General features: G+C 46.4%; 1 protein-coding gene across 1 annotated transcript in view; it reads right to left on the reverse strand.

Annotated features, from left to right (window-relative positions):
- Positions 1 to 9,473: 9,473 nt before the first annotated feature.
- scp2a (sterol carrier protein 2a) overlaps positions 9,474 to 24,854 on the reverse strand; it is a 77,237-nt gene continuing 61,856 nt past the window's right edge. The window contains exons 15-16 of the mRNA XM_054740435.2: positions 16,806 to 16,885; positions 9,474 to 9,932 (exon numbers count right to left, since the gene is read on the reverse strand). Of these exons, the coding sequence (XP_054596410.1) occupies positions 9,837 to 9,932; positions 16,806 to 16,885 (176 nt within the window). The 3' untranslated portion in view covers positions 9,474 to 9,836. The remainder of the gene's footprint in view (positions 9,933 to 16,805; positions 16,886 to 24,854) is intronic.

A 24,854-nucleotide genomic window follows, 5' to 3' on the forward strand; every position in this document is an offset into this window, starting at 1 on the left:
ACCCAACTTGCCTGCTGGTGGTGGTCGGAGGGACCAGTGGCGCCTCTGTCAGTGCGCCCCAGGGCAGCTGTGGCTACATCGTAGCTTATCACCATCAGTGTGTGAATGTGTGTGTGAATGGATGAATGATACACTGTAGTGTAAAGCGCTTTGGAGTCCTTACTCTGAGTGGCGCCATACAAGCACGGGTCATTTATCATAAAGTGAGTTCAGGTCATTAAGCCAATCAGAAATAGTTGCAGGAAGAGAGAGCAGTTATTCTCAGGAAGGTTTTTAGAAGCAGCATCCTCCTAAGGGGATTTGTTCATCTTAGATTTACTCTTTTTTGTATTTTTTTATTTTGAAATAAACTTTTTGGAAAAAGAATCCTCATTCTCGATTCTTAAAGGTCTCTTTTAGCCTTTGAGTGGGAGCCACGACCAGATCTGACAGAAGAGGTAAGCCACCTTAAATTGCTTGTTCCTGTGCTTCAGGACTTGTTTTCAGGTTGTGACAGATTAAGAAAAGATACCTTAGGTAGCGGGAGTTAGTCTCTCCTCCTCCCTCATGCAGCGGGACATCCTAAGGGTTATAAACCACAATGGTCCGTTGGTTCAAACAGGCTCTGTTCTGCACATGTGGAAAAGTCTGTGTTTAGCGTGGGAAGGAACCATTTCAAAGGGTGGATTAATTAGACTAATTGATAAATCCATGTTAGCCTGATCAACTAACAGGAATCATTTTCTAGTTACCATCGCCCACATATGCTGACAGAGGCGCAAATTAATCCTGATGGGACCCAAATAAGAGTTGGCTGGTTGGCCTCCAGCAAAACTTTCGCCTCCGTATTCAGAACCACTGAATAACAGGAAATTAAAAGGAAAGTGTGTTGTCACAGAAGAACAAGTACGGCAATCTCCATTCCACCTTAAAATAAAAAACGAGTTCTAATTAGGGAGTCCAAACCAGGGTCTGTGCAATAAAACTCACCTGCGGCCTCATTACCCTGAAAAAGCAGCGTATTCTAAGGTTCTAACGGAACCACTAAAAGTGCACGCTCGCTACACGGCGCCCAACGGAAAAGGGGCTTTGAGTGAAGGTAAACACTAGATACCGGACTCACCGAAATAGGACTGTTTTCTAGGCTGACAAAAGCTCGCGCACCATGGACCTTGTACGCTTACAACCTTGGAGTAAGTGAAAAACCGCACCATCTCTCGACAAGGAAAGAGATAGGGAGAACGGAGGATTAACTGAAAGAAAAGGTAGAAAAAAAACTACGGCATTCCGATGCAAGAAAATCCATGGATAAACTAGGAAAAAATAAAAATAATAATAAAACGTAAAAACTAATAAATAAATAAAAAATAAGAAAAACTTTTAACCAGCCATGACAGATAGATCTTTAACAGTAAAGCCGGAAAATATTCTCCCTAACGTGAGATTTGTAACCGGAGAAATAACCACATATCAAGGTGGACCACAGGGCATATTAGCAGTATCCTGTGACCGGAACTTTCAGAATGAAGCAGGAACAGCTCGAGCAGCGGCTCAGTGCTGCCCGCAGGCCGAGGCCCAAGTAAGAAATGCTCATGTATTTCCATTAGTAGGAGATGTGATGATTCTGGGAGAACAACCCTGCCCCGAGGAGAGAGAAAGTCAAAAAATGCTTTGAGGACAGAGATAGAAGCAGTGAGAGTGAGACTGATTCTGAGGAAGATGAGCTAGGGCCCCAACTGGTGGTGCCTGGCACACCAAGGGGGACGCCCATGTCAGGGCACGGGTCCCAACAAAGGTGCAGCACTCGAATCTCGGGTGGCAAAACACCTGAAAGAGTGACCTGGCTCTCCCCAGTAACAGCCCATGAGAGGTGTGAAAACATAGGAAGTGTGGAACAGCCACCCCAGCCAGCAGTAAAAGGAGGCAGGACAAATCCCAGATCTTATGGCATAAGAGGACTAAATAAAAAGTGCCGCCCAGTGCAGATAAAATATCATGACCCTCAGGCACCTCCTAACATAGGCCCAGTGAGAACAATTCCAGAACCAGGAAGAGGTCAGTTTGCAATTAATACAGAGGGAGACCAGAGTTATGCAGGAGAAGATGCAGAAAACCCTTTTCCAGACTGGTATCCGGTAGATGGGCCCACAGCTGCAGCAATCCAAGGAGCAAAGAGCAGAGAGGAAGTTATGCTACAGCCAGGCTGGGGGCAGCCCTTTAAAAATGCTTATTTAGGTCAGGGATATGATTATTCTGCTCGTTTCTTGACTGGCACCAGGCAGCGGGAACACATCACACCGGTTTTAGCAAATCTCCATTGGCTCCCCATCCATCTCCGGATAGAGTTTAAGATCCTGGTTTTTGTTTTTAAATCCCTCAATAACTTAGCACCTGGCTACTTGTCTGAGCTCATTCACCCATATGTCCCTACAAGATCCCTCCGATCAGCCGACCAACACCTCCTACATGTCCCTAGCTCTCGCTGTAAGTCCCGCGGGGAGCGCGCCTTTTCAGTTTGTGCACCGAAGCTCTGGAACCACTTGCCCCTCCCGATCAGACTCTCTTCCTCTCTTTCCCTTTTTAAGTCTCGTTTAAAAACTCACTTTTATTCTCTGGCTTTTAATTCTGTCTAACTTATTCCCTTTCTCCTTTTCTTTTCGAGTTGGATTACTTGATTTTAGTGGATTTAGTTTTTATTTTTGATTGTTTTTATTGTGTGTTTTTGTTCAGCACTTTGGACGGCTCTCATGCCGTGTTTAAATGTGCTATACAAATACAATTGGTTGGTTGGTTGGTATTATCGAGGAGGATGCATAGCTTGAGACACAGCAGTAAAAACGCACTACTACTCACCGCAGAGCCCTGAAAAAGCAGCGTATTCTAAGGTTCTAACGGAACCACTAAATGTGCACGCTCGCTACAATAGGTCACCCAATTACCTGGTGACAGGTGAACTTTTGCCACTAAATAAAACTGAAATCTTGACTACATTTTGGAAATGTGACAAGTTCATCTGCCTGAAGCAAACCAAAAGATGCAGAAGTTTGCTTTCAAAACCAATGTGCATTTTTCTAAATGGCTAAAACTCTTACTGTCTTACTGTTATCAAGCAAACAGGTGTACAGCGACGCCCTACGCAAGCAGCTACTCATCACGTTTTCAAAAAGCCGTAAGGGTTTAGCAGGAAGATGCAAATAAAAACCACAGCTGAGTGGAACCAAAGGTTTGAATCTGTAACAATGAAGCTTTAAAGCAGAAACCTATTCAGGTTTCATAGAATAGAGCGGAAGGTTCTCCACAAGAACAGATGTAGATATGTCTCATACAGCCAGTGTTACCAGAAGAGAATCTCTGAGCAACAGGAACAAGCCTGCAGCAAGGCTGAGCGATCAATCTCAGAGAAACACTGTCGCCAAGGAAACCCAGGATGGCAAATTAAAGATATTCTATGAAATTACCAAACAGGACACGAGGACTGAAACAAGGAGTCTATGGTGCAGAATGTAGGAATGAAAGATTATTACAGCTTTAATAAGCACATGTAGAGTCACCATTTCTACCAGTTCAAGCATGTTTGTGGAGCAACTCGATGAAATCAGAGAACTTCAAACACATTATTGTCCCAGAGGGGCAATTTGTCTGCAGCAGACCCCAATCATGGTGAAATCACACGTTATCACCTCAACTGTCAGGGAAACAAAGGACGTCAGGTTCCCGTTTGATTGTGCTTTTCTCTCTTGCTGATGGCAACAGCCCAATCACATCATGCAGAAGATGCCTGGAATCCTTTCAGATAGTTACGATGTTCCTTCTGACTCAGTCCGAACATCCAGGTGCCTTTGATTGCCCCCGATGATCTTGGCGCTCACCTTGACCAAGTCCAGGAACCTCTTCCTTTTAGCCAACTGAGCGTCCCAAGAGATGAAAGGGAGTCGATAAAATAAAGATCAAATGTTCTTAAAAAAACTGGATCAACATTATTAAAATGAAAGCAACAAATATTTTACACAACTTTAAACAAAGTTACATCCAAGTGAAGTTGTAGTAATAATAATAGTAGTAGTAGTGGTAGTAGTACTGGTAAAAGTAGTAGTAGTAATAATAGTAGTAGTAGAAGTGTCATTATTATTATTATTATTATATTATTATTATTATTATTATGATTCGGAGTGGTAGCAGTTGTAAAAGCAGTAATAGTAGTAGAAGTAGAAGTAGTAGTAGCAGTATTAGAAGTGATTCTTAAAGCTCTTAATAATCAAGCTCCATCCTGATTGTTCCATATGTTCCTAACCGAGCACTTCGCTCTCAGACAGCAGGTTTACTGGTGGTTCCCAGAATATCTAAAAATAGGATGGGATGCAGATCTTTTAGCTATCAGGCTCCTCTCCTGTGGAACGAGCTCCCAGCTTTAGTCCGTGAGACAGACACCTTGTCTACTTTTAAGACTAGGCTTAAAACATTTTTATTTGATAGGGCCTATGGTTAAAATCTGATGTTAGCCCAGATCTGGACAAGTGGGGGAGTAGAGGGAGGTGGAGTGTACAGTCGGTAAAGACGGCTCTCCCTTGCCCTGCCTCCAACACGTCTCCATCTAAATAGGATAGGTTATCCAGAGTTATCTCTGTAGTTATGCTACTATAGGCTTAAACTGCTGGAGGACACACTGACCACTTTTCACACTCTACTACTTTCTTCTACAATCTGCTCATTAACTGTATTATTTCCTGCAATTTCAGCTGTTAACTTTATTTTCTCTCTAAGTGTTTTTCTCCCCAGAAGAAGCTACAACAACGTTCTGCTGAGCTGTGGTGGCCTCATGGAGGGGGCCATCGTCTAGCACACTGCTGCTAACCACTTAAACATTCTCCCTCTCCTGATAATAACACTTTACTTTCTTTGACATTGAATGTGCTACTACTAGTTTACCCGTCGAATTAATTATAGATCATAATTAAAGTAGTGTTGTTTCCCTGGCATACCCAAAATACTTAGTTTCATCATCAATTGTATATTAAAGGTTCAGTAATATTGATTATCCATATTTTTATGGAATATTACATTTCATTGAATACCTTTATATTCTAATGACAATTTATTAAATCTAACCACTTACAAACTTTGAATATATGTAGCTAAAGGTGCACACATGGCTTTACAGGAACGTATGCCTCCTGTTGAAATAATAGACAAGTCAGCGAGTCATCAAGGTGCTTCGGGCCAAAGTTCAGTAAGTGCTCTCAGGACTTAGTGATTTTGAAGGCCTTTTTTAAAAAAGAAGCCAGTTAATTGACTTCATGGTACGAAAAAAATGTCCTCTGCTGTAATCTGAAAAGGTCGGAGATGTCTGATTATTAAAATAACCCTGCAAGCTGAGTTTTGCAGTAACCTCCTGGGATGAATGGATGAAGCACGCAGAAAAGTCTGAAAAATAAATGAACTTTTCATATTAAATATTCTGGGAATCAACACTATTGAAGGAGGTGAACACGTATACAAACTGGTCTAAAGAGCTTAACACTACGACTTCCTAAAAACTCTAAATTACTTTTAAACCTCAGACAGAAAATTCTTTGTTGTTATAGCAAAACTTTTACCAGTGAAGTTTTAGGAGATGCGATAAAGCTACAGAGGGAAATAATTCCTCCGTGTTCTGAAACGTTCATTAACTCATCATCCAAACCTTCTGGGGCTCCGGGAGTTGGTGCCATCAGGTGAGGGACGGTGGACACCCAATTTCCAGTCCATTACAAGGACACACAGAGACACAAAACCACTCACTCACTCAGAGACTATTTAAAGTCACCAGTTAACCTGACATGCATGTTTTTCGTCTGTTGGAGGAAACCAACATATGGATAGAATAGAATAGAATAGAATAGAATAGAATAGAATAGAATACACTTTTTAAATCTCACTGTAGGGAAATACCTATATCGATGGGAAATGCACTCATCACAGCAGCACATACATAGCCTGGCAATGCTCCATTGATGGCTCTCAGTCATGGGGAGGGTTCTACCGTTGTCTTTCAAACGATCTCCGCATGCTACTGAACAAGGAGCAACGTGACGTTCTCATCGCAATGGATGTCGGTCAATGAGGCGGTCCGCTGTTGAAGAAGGTGAAAATACGTTCTTTATCTAAATAAAGGACTCTATCTGCTTCTGATTCTAATAAAGCCCAAGTCCAAATAGTCCAAAATTGATGTGAAAGCTGTTTCAAATGAGCAGTCACCATCTTGTTCCACTCCAGGGCATCATCCCGCCCACTAAACCAGTAGTGCGCTGTCATTGGTCCACCATTGTGGACCAATGACAGCGCACTATCAGTTTGAAACCCAAAGTCAACCCATGTCCAGCGCCTCCTACCAAGTCGACGCCACCTCCGACGCCTTCAGCCAAGTCGGCGCCAGGTCCAGCGGTCCTACCTGCAGTGGCTCTGTCTCCAGGGATTCTGATTCCGGCGGTCCCGCCTCCAGCCAAGTCAGCGCCTCCAGCCAAGTCGGCGGATCCTCCTCCAGGGATTCTGGTTACGGTGGTCACGCCCCCAGCCAAGACGGCGAACCCACCTCTAGGGATTCTGGTTCCAGCGGCCCCGCCTCCAGCCAAGTTGGCGCCTTCAGCCAAGTCGGCGGGCCCGACCCAGGGATTCTGGTTCCGGTGGTCCCGCCTCAATCCATGTCCAGCGCCTCCCACCAAGTCAACGACAAGCCCAGCGCCTCCCACCAATTCGGCGCCAAGTGCGGCGCCTCCCACCAAGTCGGCGCCAAGTCCGGTGCCTCACATCAAGTCATCTGCGCCATGTCCGGCACCTCAAGTCAAGTCGGCAGACTCACCTCCAGGTATTCTGGTTCCGGCAGTTATGCCTCCAGCCAAGTCGGCCCCTCCAGCCAAGTCGGTGGACCCGACTCCAGGGATAATGGTTCCGGCGGTTCCGCCTCCAGCCAAGTCGGCGCCTTCAGCACCTCTGCTCAAGTTGGCGCCTCCAGTCATCGCCAGCCCTGTCCTTGCCTGTCGCTGACGGCCTCCAAGGGCCCTCTGGCCACTGCCTCGTCGCTGCCGGCCTCCAAGGGCCCTCTGGCCACTGTCTCGTTGCTGCTGGCCTCCAAGGGCCCTCTGGCCATTGTCTCGTCGCCGCCGGCCTCCAAGGGCCCTCTGGCCACTGCCTCGTCGCTGCCGGCCTCCAAGGGCCCTCTGGCCACTGTCTCGTTGCTGCTGGCCTCCAAGGGCCCTCTGGCCACTGTCTCGGTCAGAGCTGCTTGCACCTTAATAGATCACAGCAGAATGGATAGTAGAGCCAACAACAAAAGGTCTAGATTAGCATACTACCAAGACAACCTCAGCAACCACGACTTCTCAGATACCGGATGCTCATATCTGGGATAAAGAAATATCTATGTGTCACGCGTTTGACTTAACTTTACTTTGTCCTTGTGTGAGTGTGGATGGTGATGGCCTTGTCATATCAATATTACTGATCAATGTAATCATAACATAACATTCATTTCAAACTTCAGTCATTCAAGTACAGATTAATGAAAGCATTTCATTTATATTATAATTATTATAAGTGACAATAAACAAATTTTTATTTGATGATTGTTCACTTATAAGTTTTAAAAGTTCATATTTAATTTAAGAAGTCATTCTTTAATTTAGCAGCTAATCCGAGCTGCGAGTGTTCACTTATTCAGAGGCACGAAGAATCCTGTAGAATGATAAGGGAGGCTTGAGCCTTGAGGAGGGAACATCATTGTTGAACATTCGCTATCATGTGTTCAGAGCTGCAGAGAGGCTCTGAGCTCCAGCTGGTGGGATGAAGGCAGGCCGATTTAGGGAAACACATGCAGTCTCGTGTCTCCATTTTGACCAGATGTTGAAGGGTCAAACTGTACTTAAAAACTGACCATTGCTGGACATTACACCTGGATCAAGTTTATTAGATGCTTAGCATCTTCCAAGTTTGACAGGTTCCTCATGGATTAAATCAGGTGTGTTGCAGCAGAAAATCACCTGGAGTTTTATAACCCTGATTTAGAGACTCAGGAAACCTCAGGTGCTTGACGTAATCAGCTGATTGGGTTTACAATATTTCACTTTTTTACATCATTCTAATATTCCGTGTGATACCTGAAACTTTTCCGCTGAAAAGTGATTTAGTCAGACGTAACCCTCTGAAGTTTGCCTGCATGGTGTGTGTGTGTGACAGTAAAGTAACAAAAGAGAAATAAGAAATGATTTGTTGTTTATTTGGCAAAGATCAATTGTAATAGTTAGGACATATTTTCATGGCTCCTCTGAAGAAAGACAGGAGGAGATGCAGCGCCTGGATAATCAGACAGAGAGAGCAGATGAAGGAAAAAGAGCCAGAAAACCCAAAGGAAGCATCAATGCTGAACTCCAGGGTTAAACACCTTCTGATCATGTTAGTCTCAATCTGAACTACAATAAGATCCATGGAAGGAGACCAAGGTGGTCATAAAACAGGTGAAGATTCACTAAAACATATTGATGAGGCACATAACTAATGGTTCCATTTTGCATATATACACGCATATATATATACATATATATATATATATATATATATATATATACATATATTATATATACATATATGTACAGATATATATGTACATGTATATATATGTACATATATATACATATACATATATGTACATATATACATATATATATATACACATATGTACATATATACATATATATACACATATATACATATATATATGTATATATATATATGTACATATATATATATGTATATATATGTACATATATATACATGTACATATATATATATGTATATATATGTACATATATATACATGTACATATATATATATGTATATATATGTACATATATATATATCTATATATATATATATATATATATATATATATATATATATATATATATATATATATATATATATATATATGTACGTACACACACACACACACGAGGTGGTTGTGCAGTACCGGAGCTCCACAGAGTACAGTGCTCTCACCCTTTCTCTTCACCTTCTCACCAGTAAACATCCAGAAGCAGACATTGAGGTGTTGGATACCTTTAAGTACCTGGGTGTTCACCTCAACAGTATACTGAACTGGTCCAACAACACACTCCTGAGTCTGTCTTTACCATTATGTTGTTTTCTCTGTTATCTACTCTGCTGTGGTCTGTTGGGGTACAAGCAGCTCTGACCAAGACAGGAAGAGGCTAAACAAGCTACTTAACAAATCTAGCTCGGTTCGGGGTTGCCAGCTACATTCAGTTTAGGAGACATCTGAAAGGAGGATGGTGGGGGAGATGGCCTCCATCTTGGAAAACCCCTCCCACCCACTGCATTTCCCTGTGGAGACCATGGACATCTCCTTCAGAGGCAGACTGAGACATCCCAGATGCAAAACAGAATGCTACCATAGGTCATGCACATAGTATACAGTATATGCATGTGAGAAACAAATCCAGGTGTTTGAAGTTAAGATTTTATTTATTCAAGTTAGATCAAAGTTTTTATTTACAGTTTCTTTTTTGCTACATTATCAAAATCACCCAGTTTTAACAACAAAAGGCTTATTTTCCTCTGAGACTGGTCAGAAGGTTTAGTGATTGTGTGATTAGTGAAACAGGATGTCTTCTGTATGTTTCTAAAATCTCTGATGTTTCAGACCAACATCAATAACATTACTGAGCTCCAGTCAACGAGAATGAAAAGTATCGACCCGGAGGCATGAAGCCTCACATAGTAGTGCTCGGGACTGCATGTCATCAAAGAATCACAAGAGTTTAATCGACATATTGAGGCACAAAACTCGTCTTTGCTCCTCCATGGTCTCACAGCTTGGCTTTTCCTGGCACCACCTGCAGGTTCTGCAGCTTCATGGCCATGCCCATGTTCCCAGTGATCTTCAGCTGCCCTTTAAAGAACGCCTGGTGTAACAAAAGATAGGAAAAAAGTACAAGTCTGCATTAATATTTTACTTAAATTACAGATTTAACACTAAGAAGTGGAAACAATGCTGAAACTCTGAATTCTCACTCTCTCTCTCTCTCACACACACACACACACACACTCGCTCTCTCTCTCTCCATATCTCTTTCCCTCCCTCTCACACACAGATGGGTTAAAAGCTTAACTGTCTCCTTTTCATCTATGCAACTGGGTCGGAGATCCAAACACACTCATCAGATTCAGCAAACCTATTTGTGAAAACTTGCTTATTTTCTACGGCCCATCAGAAGGGTGAACTGCCCCAGAAGACCCAAAACAAGAGCAGCAGACATTAAATCCCAGGAATTTATGATGCTGTCAAACATGTCTGGTTCCAACTAACAAGTCCTGGTGTCATGTTTTCTATTTCAGATCCCTTTCTTCTGGAACTGAAGTAAAAAAAAAAAAACTACTCAGATGCCAGGTGCTTTTGCATCTATAAGGAAGTGGGGCAGCAGTAGCTCAGGTGGTAGAGCGGGTTGCCTCATGATCGGAGGGTCATGGGTTCGATTCCAGCTCCCGCCAGAGGTATCCTGCTGTTGTGTCCTTGGGCAAGACACTTCACCCAACTTGCCTGTGTTAGTGGTGGTCAGAGGGGCCGATGGCGCCAAATGGCAGCCTCGCCTCTGTCAGACCTCCCCAGGGCGGCTGTGGCTACAAGTAGCTTACCATCACCAGGGTATCTGCAGATTTAAGGGAGCCAAATTTAAGACTTTTTAAGACCTTTTTTAAGGCCACTTTGACCAAATTTAAGCTATTTTAAAAATTAAATTTAAGCGATAATTTCCAGCTATTGCCTGGAGCCGGTGCTAACCACGTCGCGAATGTGGGATTAACCATCCAGTTACCATTAAACTTGCCCTTCCCCATGGCGCAAGCTCCCACTAGCTTAACCAGCTAATGTGCTTATCTAGAAAATAGCCCCCTTTCACAACCAACTGACTGCGTACGGTTCCGCTTACGCGCACGTCATACACAAAAAATGCTGAACACTAACTAGAAATTCACGAAATTTTTATAGAAATAAAATAATCTTGTTTATTGGGTCTTTGGTAATTTAAGACCTTTGGAAACTGGATTTAAGGATTATTTGTCATTTTTAAGGACTTTTAAGGCCTTAAATTAGGAAAAGCTAATTTAAGACTTTTTAAGACTTTTTAAGGACCCGCGGATACCCTGATCACTAGCAGTGTGTGAGTGTGAGAGTGTGTGAAAAGTGTCTTTGGGTGTCTACAAAAGCGCTATATAAGTTCAATGCATTATTATAATTATTATTATTATTATTATTAAAATTAAAAGAAGGTTGTGAATAAATCACACGAAGATGAGGTTTAACTTTAATTTCTATGCAGATGATACGATCATCTACTGTTTTGGAACATCAAGTTTCTCATGTTGTTGAATCCCTGCAGAAAGCATTTGACGTAGTCCAGCACTCCTTACATCAGCTAAAGCTAACCCTTAATGCTGAGAAGACTAAGCTAATGTTTTTTACAAATAGGCAAATGCCAAATAGTTTTCCTGAAGTAATCACATTGGAAGGGAAAGTCATAGAGATGGTCCATGAGTATAAGTACCTAGGTGTTTGGATAGATAACTCCCTTACCTTTAAATGTCATATAGATAAACTGGTGAAAAAATTAAAACTTAAGCTGGGTTTCTACTTCCGTAATAAGTCGTGTTTTTTTCTTTTGAAGGAAAAAAGCAACTTGTCACAACAACCTTTTTATCTGTTCTAGATTATGGTGATCTTATATATATGAATGCTTCTTTAGCTGTGCTACAAAAACTGGACTCGGTTAAACATGCGTCTCTGAGGTTCATCACAAACTGTAGAGCCATAACACATCACTGTGAATTATATTCACGAGTGAAATGGCCGTCATTGGCAATAAGAAGGCAAAATCATTGGTATGTTTTTATTTACAAGGCAGTGTTTGGATTGTTACCTCCTTATATTTGCACATTAATCACACAAAAAAATGTTGATTCCCGTTCTTTAAGGTGTAACGATCAGTTGCTGCTTTCTGTTCCTTTTGCTCGTACACAGTTAGGAAAGAGAGCCTTCGCCTGCTCTGATCCTTCCGCTTGGAACCAGCTGCAGAAAACCTGGAAAATGACTGCGCAGTTTTCACTAAATGCCTTCAAAACCAAACTGAAAGCTTCAGAGACTGCATTAGTAACTTGTAACTGCTTTTAATGATCGAGTGTTTTATCATTGCAATTATGTTGTAACTGTATTTTTGCTGCCTCTTGGCCAGGACACCCTTGTAGAAGAGGTTTTTAACCTCAATGGGTCTCTATCCTGGTTAAATAACAACACATTCTCACCCCCAGCACGTCAAAAACAAACGCTTGGTCAGCCACCCTCCGCCTCAGACCCCGACGCCAAAAGTGCCCTTTTTCGTTACTTATGTGCGAAAAGGGTTTTTCCCTTTTCTGACTGCAGATCCCAATGCAGCGTTACACTGACGCAATGGGATGTCCGCAGCATGGGCACCAAACAAGCTCATTGTACCTCACCCTAACCTTATCCTCTTGTTATTTAACCTTCCCCTCACCCCTATCCTAACCTTAACCATCTTGCTAGCTAACACGTTAGTGACGTCTCGGTCGCTCTAAAAGCCGGCTCTATGAAGTGAACGGCGGGAGCCGCCTCGTCATTGGTCGAGTTTGGACCGAGCCAACGCGAGGGGGGAGGTTTCAACTACCACGGTGGAGGTTAAAAGTAGAGGGTATTTGTAACCTCCCCCTCGCCAGATGGTATGTTCTAACGTTCCCCTTGGGCGGCAAATACGAAAATTCAGTCAGAATGCATGGGAAACAAACGCTTGATCACAGTGAGAGTAACGTTTTAGGTGGCAAGAGGGTTAAGGTTAGGATGAGGGAGAGGGGAAGGTTATAAATAGTGAAACGTTAAGGTTTAGGTGCGGTTAAATTAGCTGGTTCGGTGCCGCATCAGCGGACATCCCATCATGTCAGTTTAACGCTGCATTGGGATCTTCAGTTACAAAAGGGAAAAAACTCTTTTCGCACATAAGTAACGAAAAAGGGCACTTTGTGGCGTCAGGGGTCTGATGTGGAGGGTGGCTGACCAAGCTGGGATTGAGAATGTGTTATAAATAAAGGTAAAAAAAAATTTAATAAAGGAGGAGTGGAAACTCCTCCTTGAACCGTTACCTTATCGTGGTGGAGGAGTTTGAGTGCCCTAATGATCCTAGGAGCTATGTTGTCTGGGGCACTTTGTGCCCCTGGTAGGGTCTCCCATGACAAATTGGTCTTAGGTGAAGGGTGAGACAAAGAACGGTTCACAGGCTCTTTCATGGAGGTAAAGTCAAAGAGTCTGAGTAACAGGCCCGGAGGGTTACCGGGGTCCCACCCTGAAGCCAGGCCTGGGGTTGGGGCCCGTGAGTGAGCGCCTGGTGGCCGGGCTTTCGCCCATGGGGCTCGGCCGGGCCCAGCCCAAACCGGATATATGGGCTCATCCAACTGTGGACCCACCACCCGCAGGAGGAACATGAAGGGTCCGGTGCAATGTGGATCGGGTGGCAGACCAAGGCGGGAGCCTTGGCGGTCCGATCCCCGGACAAGAAAAATGGTTTTTGGGACATGGAACGTCACCTCGCTGGCAGGGAAGGAGCAGGAGCTTGTGGCAGAGGTTGAGCGGTACCGGCTAGATATAGTCGGACTCACCTCGACACATAGCATTGGCTCTGGAACCCAAGTCCTTGAGAGGGGTTAGACACTCTCCTTTGCTGGAGTTGCTCCGGGTGAGAGGCGGAGGGCTGGGGTTGGCTTTTTGTTAGCCCCAAGACTCTCTGCCTGTGTGTTGGGGTTTACCCCGGGGGATGAGAGGGTAGCTTCCCTGCGCCTTCGGGTCGGGGAACGGGTCATGACTGTTGTTTGTGCTTATGGGCCAAATATCAGTTCAGAGTACCCACCCTTTTTGGAGTCCCTGGGACGAGTGCTAGATAGTGCTCCATCAGGGGACTCCATTGTCCTGCTGGGGGACTTCAATGCTCACGTGGGCAATGACAGCCTGACCTGGAGGGGTGTGATTGGGAGGAACGGCTCGTCTGATCTGAACTCGAGTGGTGTTTCGTTATTGAACTTCTGTGCAAGCCGCAGTTTGACCATAACGAACACCATGTTCGAACATAAGGATGCCCATCGGTACACTTGGTACCAGGGCAGCCTAGGTCACAGGTCGATGATAGACTTTGTAGTCATATCATCTGACCTGCGGCCGTATGTTTTGGACACCCGAGTGAAGAGAGGAGCGGAGCTGCCAACTGATCACCACCTGGTGGTGAGTTGGATCAGATGGCAGGTGAAGATGCTGCGTAGACCTGGCAGGCCCAAACGCATAGTGAGGGTCTGCTGGGAACGCCTGGCAGAAGAACCTGTTAAGACAGTCTTCAACTCCCACCTCCGGCAGAGCTTCGACCGCGTCCCGAGAGCAGTGGGGGACATTGAGTCCGAGTGGGCCTTGTTCCACTCTGCGATTGTTGAGGCGGCTGTTGCTAGCTGTGGTCGCAAGGTGGCCGGTGCCAGTCGTGGTGGCAACCCCCGTACCCGCTGGTGGACGTCAGGCTGAAGAAGGAGGCCTACAGGGCGTGGCTGGTCTGTGGGTCTCCGGAGGCAGCAGACAGGTACCAAATAGCCAAGCGGGATGCAGCAGTGGCAGTTGCCGAGGCAAAATCTCGGGTGTGGGAGGAGTTTGGTGAGGCCATGGAGAAAGACTATCGATCGGCTCAAAAGAGGTTCTGGCAAACTGTCCGGCGCCTCAGGAGAGGAAGGCAGCAACTCGCTCACACTTTTTACAGTGGGGATGAGGAGCTGCTGACGTCAACTGAGGCTATAGTCGGACGGTGGAAGGAATACTTTGAGGAGCTCCTCAATCCCACCTATGCGCATTCTGAGGAGGAACCAGAGCTGGGAGACCTGGATATGGACTGTCCAATCTCGGGGGCAGAAGTTGCTGAGGTAGTCAAACAACTACACAGCGGCAGAGCCCCGGGGGCGGATGAGGTTCGTCCTGGGTATCTCAAGGCTATGGATGTTGTAGGGCTGTCATGGTAGACATGTCTCTGCAACATTGCGTGGTCATCGGGGGCAGTTCCTGTGGAGTGGCAGACCGGGGTGGTGGTCCCCATCTTCAAGAAGGGTGACCTGAGGGTGTGTTCCAACTATAGGGGGATCACACTCCTCAGCCTCCCTGGAAAGGTCTACTCCAAGGTACTGGAGAGGAGGGTCCGATCGATAGTTGAATCTCAGATTGAGGAGGAGCAATGTGGTTTTCGCCCTGGCCGTGGAACTGTGGACCAGCTCTATACCCTTGCAAGGGTGATGGAGGGGGCATGGGAGTTTGCCCAACCAATCCACATGTGTTTTGTGGATTTGGAGAAGGCTTATGACCGTGTCCCCAGGGGCACCCTGTGGGGGACGCTCCAGGAGTATGGGGTGGGTGGCTTTCTGTTAAGGGCCATTCATTCCCTTTACCAGAGGAGCGTGAGTTTGGTCCGCATAGCCGGTAGTAAGTCGGACCTGTTCCCGGTGAGGGTTGGACTCCGCCAGGGCTGCCCTTTGTCACCGGTTCTGTTCATTACCTTTATGGACCGAATTTCTAGGCGCAGCCGTGGTGTGGAGTGTGTTGAGTTTGGTGGCAGGAGAATCTCGTCTCTGCTTTTTGCGGATGATGTGGTCCTCCTAGCTTCATCCAGCTCTGACCTTCAGCTCTTGCTGGGTAGGTTCGCGGCCAAGTGTGAAGCGGCTGGGATGAGGATCAGCACCTCAAAATCTGAGACCATGGTTCTCGACCGGAAAAGGGTGGCTTGCCAACTCCGGGTCGGGGGAGAGGTCCTACCTCAAGTGGAGGAGTTTAAGTATCTCGAGGTCTTGTTCACGAGTGAGGGTAGGAGGGATCGGAACATCAACAGGCGGATTGGTTCAGCATCTGCAGTGATGCGGACGCTGAGCCGATCTGTCGTGGTGAAGAGGGAACTGAGCCAGAAAGCCAGGCTCTCGATTTACCGGTCGATCTACGTCCCAATCCTCACCTATGGTCATGAGCTTTGGGTAATGACCGAAAGAACGAGATCGCGGATACAAGCGGCCGAAATTAGTTTCCTCCGTAGGGTGGCCGGGCTCAGCCTTAGAGTTAGGGTGAGGAGCTCGGACATTCGGGAGGGACTCGGAGTAGAACGGCTGCTACTCCGGATCAAAAGGAGCCAGTTGAGGTGGTTTGGGCATCTGGTCAGGACGCCTCCTGGACGCCTCCCCGGGGAGGTGTTTGGGGCATGTCCTGCCAGCAGGAGGCCCCCGGGTCGACCCAGGACACGAGAGAGGTTACATCTGCAGTCTGGTCCGGGAACGCATTGGGGTCTTGCCGGAGGAGCTGGTGGAGAAGGCCCGGGAGAGGACGGTTTGGAGCTCCCTAGTTGGGATGCTGCCCCCGCGACCCGGACCCGGATAAGCGGAGGAAGACGACGACAAAAATTAATAAAGATGAATTAGCATCAATCTGAGTCTCATTTATTACTGGGTTAATGTGTGTCGCTGCGTAGGAAGGAACTGGACCAGAACCGACAACAACAGGTTTATTTTCCTTTGACCCAGACCAAATCAATCATAGCGGAGATGTAGGAAACCTTACACTGGAATCAATGCTGCAGAGAAAAATGATCAGAGTGCTTTTTGTGACTTCTGAGGCTGACATTTTCAGCTGTTATTGGATTTATTAAAACAAGAAAAAGGATTTGCCATTCGATATGTAAAGAGCACGACAAAACGGACTGAATAAGAGCACAAACCGTTTGTGGGTTTAACTTTCCAGTCATCAGATTCAGCAGATCCTCGTCGTCGAGGGTCAGCGTGCAGTCTGCCTTCTCACCTACAAGAAAAAAAGCACATTCAACAGATTCACCCTCTGCTGATAAAAGCTTCCACACACAGGAGCATTGGGCCCGTGAAAGGCTCGTCTCAGCGCCTCACCACAGACGTCTGTATAGAAACCAACGCTCACTTCACTCGGATTTGCATTTTGATGAAGGTTGTCATACAAGTGCAGAGCGTGTTGTATGCAGCGCACGTGCTCAGGTAAGAGCCTTTTTTATTGGAGCAATCCAGACATTGTGACTTATGTGCAATAAATGGTTCCAACTGTGTTTCTGGCGCTTTTCGGGTCAAACGCATCAATGTCAGTTTCAGATTCAGTCACAGCCAGTACCCGCTTCTTCTCAAATAATGTAGAGACAGGCCTTAGGCGGCAAACACGGCGCAACCAGGTCTAAAGTAATGAGCAACTTTTAGCGAATGTGACTTGTTGATACTAGAAATCCTCATAGTCAAAAGAGGAACTCTAAAATCAGACGAGCTGCATTTCACCTTTAGAGGTGTGCAGAATGTATGAGGGATGCATGCAACGGCGCTCTAATGAGATGCTGTAGGAGTGCAGGTAGGTAGAGGAGGAGGCAAAGCGCTGATTGTCCTCTGCAGAGTCAGCTTTCTGGGACAAAACAGCAATAGCTGTAACAATGTTAGGGTTCATTTTTTCCCCATAGAGCCTAAATTCCCAGGAAGCGGCTGATGTTCATGGCCGTGTCTGAAAGGTTGTTAAGATCACACCGCCTCGTCTCTTCGGTCCGACTAACTGTAACCTCGTATCTGAAAAATACACCTGGAGGAGCATAGATACGGCCAAAAGAGGAGCTACAGTGTACTTTTAACTTTGTGGTGTTTGACAGATAAATGACACGTTGCATTTGGAGTCGAGAGGAAAAGATGATGCAGTTTTGTCACAAAGTATTTAAACACAGCTGATTTAAAGAGATGCAACTAGTCAAAGATGGTTTGTTTTAGTAAATCACAGAAACTGCAGCTCTGCTGATGTCTCTGATGAAAGACAAAAACAGGAGTAGAGGAGGGTGAATTTGTATCAGCGTAGAGGTCAGAAACCATTTAATACTTGTTCTTATTGAGATAAGGAAATACGAAAACTCTGTCGGAGGGTTAACTCTGGAATAGCCTTGGCAGTGAGATAAGAGACAACAGTAGGTAAAAAGAAATAACCTTTAAAGAGACCGTGTGTATTTTTCCTGGCAATAGGGGGTAGTAGATACCTAAATCGTTGCAAGCAAGCAGTATTTTTCTATTGGAGTAAGACCTTACCAACGGATGCCCATTAGGGTCAAAAAGCCCCAGGGAGTGCAAATTCAGCAAAATAACAAGCACATCAGACTCTCTTTCATCACTGGCAACAAGTGAAGAGGTAAATAAGAAAAATAAAAACATTTAAGAATGGCGAAAGTTTTGTAATAGTTTGTTACAAATCAGTAAATGCATTTTGTCCTCGTGGGCTCCCGTAGAAGCAAACATGGCATCTAATATGGCGTCGCCCAGACACTTAGGCCCGCTCCCAGGTATTTTAGACCTGATTTTTATGGTTGTATGTTACAAAGCTGCCAGCATTTTTCAAGAACTGGGGTTCATTTCATTAATTTTCAACAATATTTTCCGGCTCTTGGAGGGTGCAGACGCTTTTCTTCTTCTCTCCTCCAGATCTTATCCTCAAGGCCTTTGTCTGTCTGTGTGTGCTGGGTGCACGGCTGCTTCTGCATTTTTTCTGGAAACTGAAATTCACTAAAATGGATCTCGTCAGTTGGTCACTCAACGCGGTTGATAAAAATTTTTCATCGATGAGAACGGGAGAAGGGGCTCCCGAATGCCCCTCCGGGACAGACCAGCTGTCTGTGGAGGACTCTGAAGACGTGTGGATATTCGTGGTGTTGGTGTCGGGTTTCCTGCTGATCGGCATTGGAGGCTACCTGGCTTACCGGAAAATTAACGAGCTGTTGAGGAATATTGGCTGGATCCCGGAGCTCAGAGATGGTTTGCACTGCGCTGTGAATTCACAGACTCATAACTGTCAAGATGAATCGTAAGCTTGGAACTTTGGCCGAGATTCATTCATTGGCACAAAGATGGATGCCATCAAGGAGAGAGTGGACGAATCAGCACGTATTGGGATAGTTTAATATCCATTATTGGGATTTTGAGAGGTTGAGGACCAAGGAACTTTAAGACAGAGAGGAAATTATCTCCGTCTGGCCCCAAAACAATTTCTAATTGGAATCTGGCGTCCTTGAGCCTGCAAGGAATGAAAACTCCCCCCTCAGAAGATATGTGGAATGTGCCGTCGCTATGGCAACTCAACTCTGTCTCCTATCCCAGCTTGGGCGGGAATGTGGGAAGGCCGCTGAAAAGTTCCAGGGTCACTGCAACCCTCCAACCCTCAATGCTCCTCCCCCTATCCACACTGAGGTGACATGCGCTGCTTATCGTGGCTGCAGGAGCTGAAATGGGGATAGTCCCAACCCACCACCCCACCTAGTGGACACTTATGTTATGTTGTCTGAAGTCTGTTGCATATCTGTTTCAGGTGGGGTTTTTTTTTTTTTGCATGGCAAAGCTGCCCTCCCTATGGAGGGTAGCTCTGAAGTGCCTTTTTTTCCCTCCACCTGAACCAATCCTCATGTAAACCCCTCTTATCTCTATTAAGGTAGCGTGACTCAGGGTTGCGAATGACCATAGTCACCAATTCTTGTCATGTGTCTTGCCCATGTATGTCTGATCTCTGAATTGTGTGTACTGAAACTAATTTCCCTCTGGGATTAATAAAGTATCTTTGATTGATTGATTGATTGGATATTTCCAGAAATTAATGGTAAAAACTACACATTGTCTCTTTAAGGAGAAAAATATATTATAATAGTAATAATACAAAAAATATGTATAAAACTACAGCTTAGAGAATCTTTTATGTAATGTCAGGTGTCACAGGTGGCAGGAATGGCCAATCACACATTGGCAAGTATCAGCAGAGCCAATAGATGAGCTTATGGACGGTTCTAACGGGAAACAGGCGGTTGTTTTCTGCTTGGTCCTAGTGCTCTACAGGACCTATTTAATATAGCGCAACCCTAACCCCCACCCCAAAAACTACATCCATGGCTGAATTATAGGGTGGTTTATTATGATCACTTCCGTAGAGGCGTCCTCTTGGTCACAACAGAAGGAGTGGGTGGAGTAGGACTCTGGTAGGAGGGTGACATGCCTCCATAATGTCTTCATTAAGACCTCCACAACTTGTTAACTTTTGGAGTCCACCCAAAGATGGCTGCACCAGCTATCGTATCGATATCAAACTACATTTTGACAGGTTAGTATCTGAGAGTGCTATAATAAAACTGGAGAAATTACTTCTGATCAACACAATAAATTAAGCATGTTTCACTGTTTTCCATAGTTAAACAACATAAAACGGTTGTAACTAAAACAGAAGTAGGCTGCGCAGAAAGATAACACACAAACACTAACAGCCTTCATACAGCGCTGACACCGCACATGAGGGGATTTAACCTGAGAGGAAATAAAAAGCGGAGGCAGCTGCTCACTCAAAACACACAAAGATGGACCCAGGCGTGCAGCCGTTAGCTAGCAGGAGCAGCAGTTATCCGCTTTTTGATGTCAGAAGGATCACAATAAGAGGGATTTTACATAATGCGCCCCATTAAAGGGAGACTATGACTGCTGTGTCCACGTCAGCAGAGGTTCTGTAGAGATAACGGCTTTATGACGTCAACGAAGGGCCAGTGAAACGAGGAAACAACAAGCCTGTTTCTGGGCAAGAGCTGGTCAGCTCACAGAAACTGATAAATTAACAGGAAAACCTTTAAAACGCATTTCATGAAACAAAGCTTCATATTGAGAGTGATTTCTAACGTTGAGAGTTGGGAAAACTTTGAGCTGGAACAACGTGTTGTGCAGAACTATTTGGACTTCCCAGAACATTTCTGACCATTTTGGAGAACAGTGGTGAGCTCAGAACTAATGGCTTAAATGCAGCAAAAACACAGAGGAGTCCGCCTAATGGAAGCAGTTAGATAGCCACTTAGCAGAGAGCCTCCACATAACACGAATCTGCCTGCTGGACTCAGTCAACTTATACAGACGGGAGTCCTGCTCCTGTACAACGTTCTCTTCTACCTCTATTAGAGCAGGAGATTAAACGAGAACTCTGGGTGGATCCTATTTCTCAGAACTGGAATGACATTTTTACATTTGCTTTATTCCTCCCATGATGTGCATCAAAGGAGAATTACTATTATTAAAATCCATCAAAGACAACGTTTAAAGGTTTTTGAGTTGGAAAATGTGTTTGAGGTTTGTCGTGTCCTCTCCCTGGGCTGCCACCTTACCGTGGTGGAGGGGTTGAGTGTCTCAATGATCCTAGGAGCTAAGTTGTCAGGTTTTCTGCCTCTGGTAGGGTCACCCATGGCAAACAGGGTGAGGGAATCAGACAAAGAGCAGCCCGAAGACCTCTTATGATTAATTATATAAATGGAAACCGTGTTCCCTCACCCAGACGTGGGTCACCGGGGACCCCCCTCTGGAGTTAGGCCTGGAGGTGGGGCACGTTGGCGAGCGCCTGGTGGCCGAGCTTTCACCCATGGAGCCCGGCCGGGCACAGCCCGAAGAGGAAACGTGGGTTCCCCTTCCCATGGGCTCACCACTCGTGGGAGGGGCCAAAGGGGTCGGGTGCAGTGTGTGACGGGTGGTAGTAGAGGGCGGGGACCTTAGCGGTCTGATCTTCGGCTACAGAAGCTGGCTCTTGGCACATGGAATGTCACCTCTCTGGTGGGGAAGGAGCCTGAGTTGGTGTGTGAGGTTGAGAGGTTCCAGCTAGATATAGTCGGACTCACCTCAACGCATGACTCTGGCAGTTTCCTTGAGAGGGGTTGGACTTTCTACCACTCTTGAGTTGCTCCCACTGAGAGGCGCCGAGCAGGAGTGGGCATACTAGTTGCCCCCCATCTTGGTGCCTGTACGTTGGGGTTTACCCCAGTGAATGAGAGGGTAGCCTCCCTCCGCCTGCGTGTGGGGGGACGGGTTCTGACTGTGGTCTGTGTTTATGCACCAAATTACAGTTCAGACTACCAACCCTTTTTGGAGACCTTGGAGGGGGTGCTGGAAAGCGCTCCTTCCGGTGACTCCCTCGTTCTGCTGGGGGACTTTTAACGCTCACGTGGGCAACGACAGTGAGACCTGGAGAGGGGTGGTTGGGAGGAACACCCCCCCGATCTGAATTCGAATGGTGTTTTGTTATTGGACTTCTGTGCCAGTCATGGATTGTCCATAATGAACACCATGTTCAGACATATGTGCTCTTGGCACCAGGATACCTTAGGCCGCAGCTCAATGATTGACTTTGTTGTTGTTTCATCTGACCTGCGGCCGCATGTCTTGGACACTCAGGTGCAGAGTGGGGTGGAGCTGTCAACTGACCACTACCTGGTGGTGAGTTGGCTCAGATGGTGGTGGAGGATGCCGGTCAGACAGGGCAGGCCCAAACGTATCGCGAGGGTCTGCTGGGAACATCTGGCAGAGTCTCCTGTCAGAAGGAGCTTCAATTCCCACCTCCGACAGAACTTCCGAAATGTTCCGGGGGGGGGGGGGGGGGGGGGGGGGGGTGTCACTGAGTCTGAATGGACCCTGCTCCATGCCTCCATTGTTGAGGCGGCCGACCGGAGCTGTGGTCAGAGGATCGTCAGTGCCTGTTGTGGTGGCAACCCCCGAACCCGCTGGTGGACACCGGCGGTTAGGGATGCTACCAACACTATCTATAGTGGGGATGGTGTGCTGCTGACCTCTACTTAGGAAGTTGTGGATCGGTGGGCAGAATATTTCGAAGACCTCCTCAATCCCACCGACACGTCTTCCAGTGAGGAAGCAGAGTCTGGGGACTTTGGGTTGGCCTCTAAAATCTCTGGTACTGAGGTCACTCAGGTGGTTAAAAAGCTCCTCTGTGGCAAGGCTCCAGGGATGGATGAGATCCGCCCGGAGTTCCTTAAGGCTCTGGATGTTGTGGGGGGCTGTGTTGGTTGACGCGGCTCTGCAATATCGTGTGGACATCGGGGGCAGTCCCACCGGACTGGCAGACCGGGGTGGTGGTCCCCTCATTTAAAAAGGGGGATTGCAGGGTGTGTTCCAACTACAGGGGGATCACACTCCTAAGCCTTCCTGGTAAGGTCTTTTCAGGGGGTTCTGGAGAGGAGGGTCCGTTGGATTGTTGAACCTCAGATTCAGGAGGAGCAATGTGGTTTTCGTCCTGGCCGTGGAACACTGGACCAGCTCTATACCCTTAGGGGGATCCTGGTGGGTGCGTGGGAATTTGCCCAACCAGTCTACATGTGTTTTGTGGATTTGGAGAAGGCGTTTGACCGCGTCCCTCGACCAGGCCCTCTGATACGGGCTGTTAGGCTCCTGTATGACCGGTGTCAGAGCTTGGTCCGCATTGCCGGCAGTAAGACGGGCTCATTCCCAGTGAGAGTTGGACTCCGCCAAGGCTGCTCTTTGTCACCGATTCTGTTCATAACCTTTATGGACAGGATTTCTAGGCGCAACCAAGGTGTGGAGGGCATCCGTTTTGGTGGCCTGAGGATCAGGTCTCTGCTTTTTTCAGATGATGTGGTCCTGTTGGCTTCATCAGAACGTGATCTTCAGCCTTCGCTGGAGCGGTTCGCAGCCGAGTGTGAAGCAGCTGGGATGAGAATCAGCTCCTCTAAATCTGGGACCGTGGTCTTGATTCGGAAAAGGGTAGAATGCCTTCTCCGGGTCAGGGATAAGGTCCTGCCACAAGTGGAGGAGTTTAAGTATCTCAGGGTCTTGTTCACGAGTGAGGGAAAACTGGAGCGTGAGATCGACAGGCGGATGGGTGCTGCATCTGCAGTGATGCGGGCGTTGTACCGGTCTGTCGTGGTGAAGAGAGAGCTGAGTCAGAAGGTGAAGCTCTCAATTTACCAGTTGATCTATGTTCCTACCCTCACCTATGGTCACGAGCTTTGGGTAATGACCGAAAGAACGAGATCGTGGATACAAGCGGCCGAAATAAGTTTTCTCCGAAGAGTGGCTGGGCTCTCCCTTAGAGATAGGGTGAGAAGCTCGGTCATTTAGGAGGGGCTCGGAGTAGACCCGCTGCTCCTCCACATCGAGAGGAGCCAGTTGAGGTGGCTCGGGCATCTGGTCAGGATGCCTCCTGGACGCCTCCCTGGTGAGGTTTTCCAGGCACATCCAACCGGGAGGAGACCTAAAGGTAGACCCAGGACACGGTGGAGGGACTGTGTCTCTCACCTGGCCAGGGAACGCCTTGGGTTTCCCCCGGAGGAACTGGCCCAAGTGGCTGGGGAGAGGGATGTCTGGGCCTCTCGCCTTAGGCTACTGCACCCACGACCCGACTCTGGATAAGCGGATGAAAATGGATGGATGGATGTCGTGGTTTATTGGTAGTGCAGCTGATTTAAAATAAAGACAAATGTTGAGCACTTAAAGAGCCTTTACTCATATCGTCAGCAGTGTCCTTCACTCCTCATCCTTTCATCTCAAAGAGCTGAACCTTTATTTCCATGAAGATTGAACACATTTATTTTCTTTAAATTTCCAGGAAAATGACAAGGCCAAATATTTATTACATTTCTTTGTTTTGGAAACCTTTTTCACTATGACGATAAAGACTTGAACAGAGCTACCTGCCTTAGCAGAGGTGCAATTTTCACCTGAACAGAGAAGCCTGTAAAAGTGACCGAAGCAGTAGAGTAAGAAGGGTCTGAGTGATGTCTTACTGCAGGGTACAAAGACCTGTTCAACATCCTTACAGTCTGACTGGCAGAGATCGTTCCTGCTGGTCTCACCTCGTGTAAAGACACAGAGCGTAATTCTGTCAGCGTCTTTGATGCATCTTAGCCAATTTCATCACAGCATTATTAGCTAGCCTGAAAGAAGAAATTCAGAGATTGCTCTTTACT

This window comes from Nothobranchius furzeri, chromosome 11, assembly GCF_043380555.1.
Source record: "Nothobranchius furzeri strain GRZ-AD chromosome 11, NfurGRZ-RIMD1, whole genome shotgun sequence".
Lineage (NCBI taxonomy): Eukaryota > Metazoa > Chordata > Actinopteri > Cyprinodontiformes > Nothobranchiidae > Nothobranchius > Nothobranchius furzeri.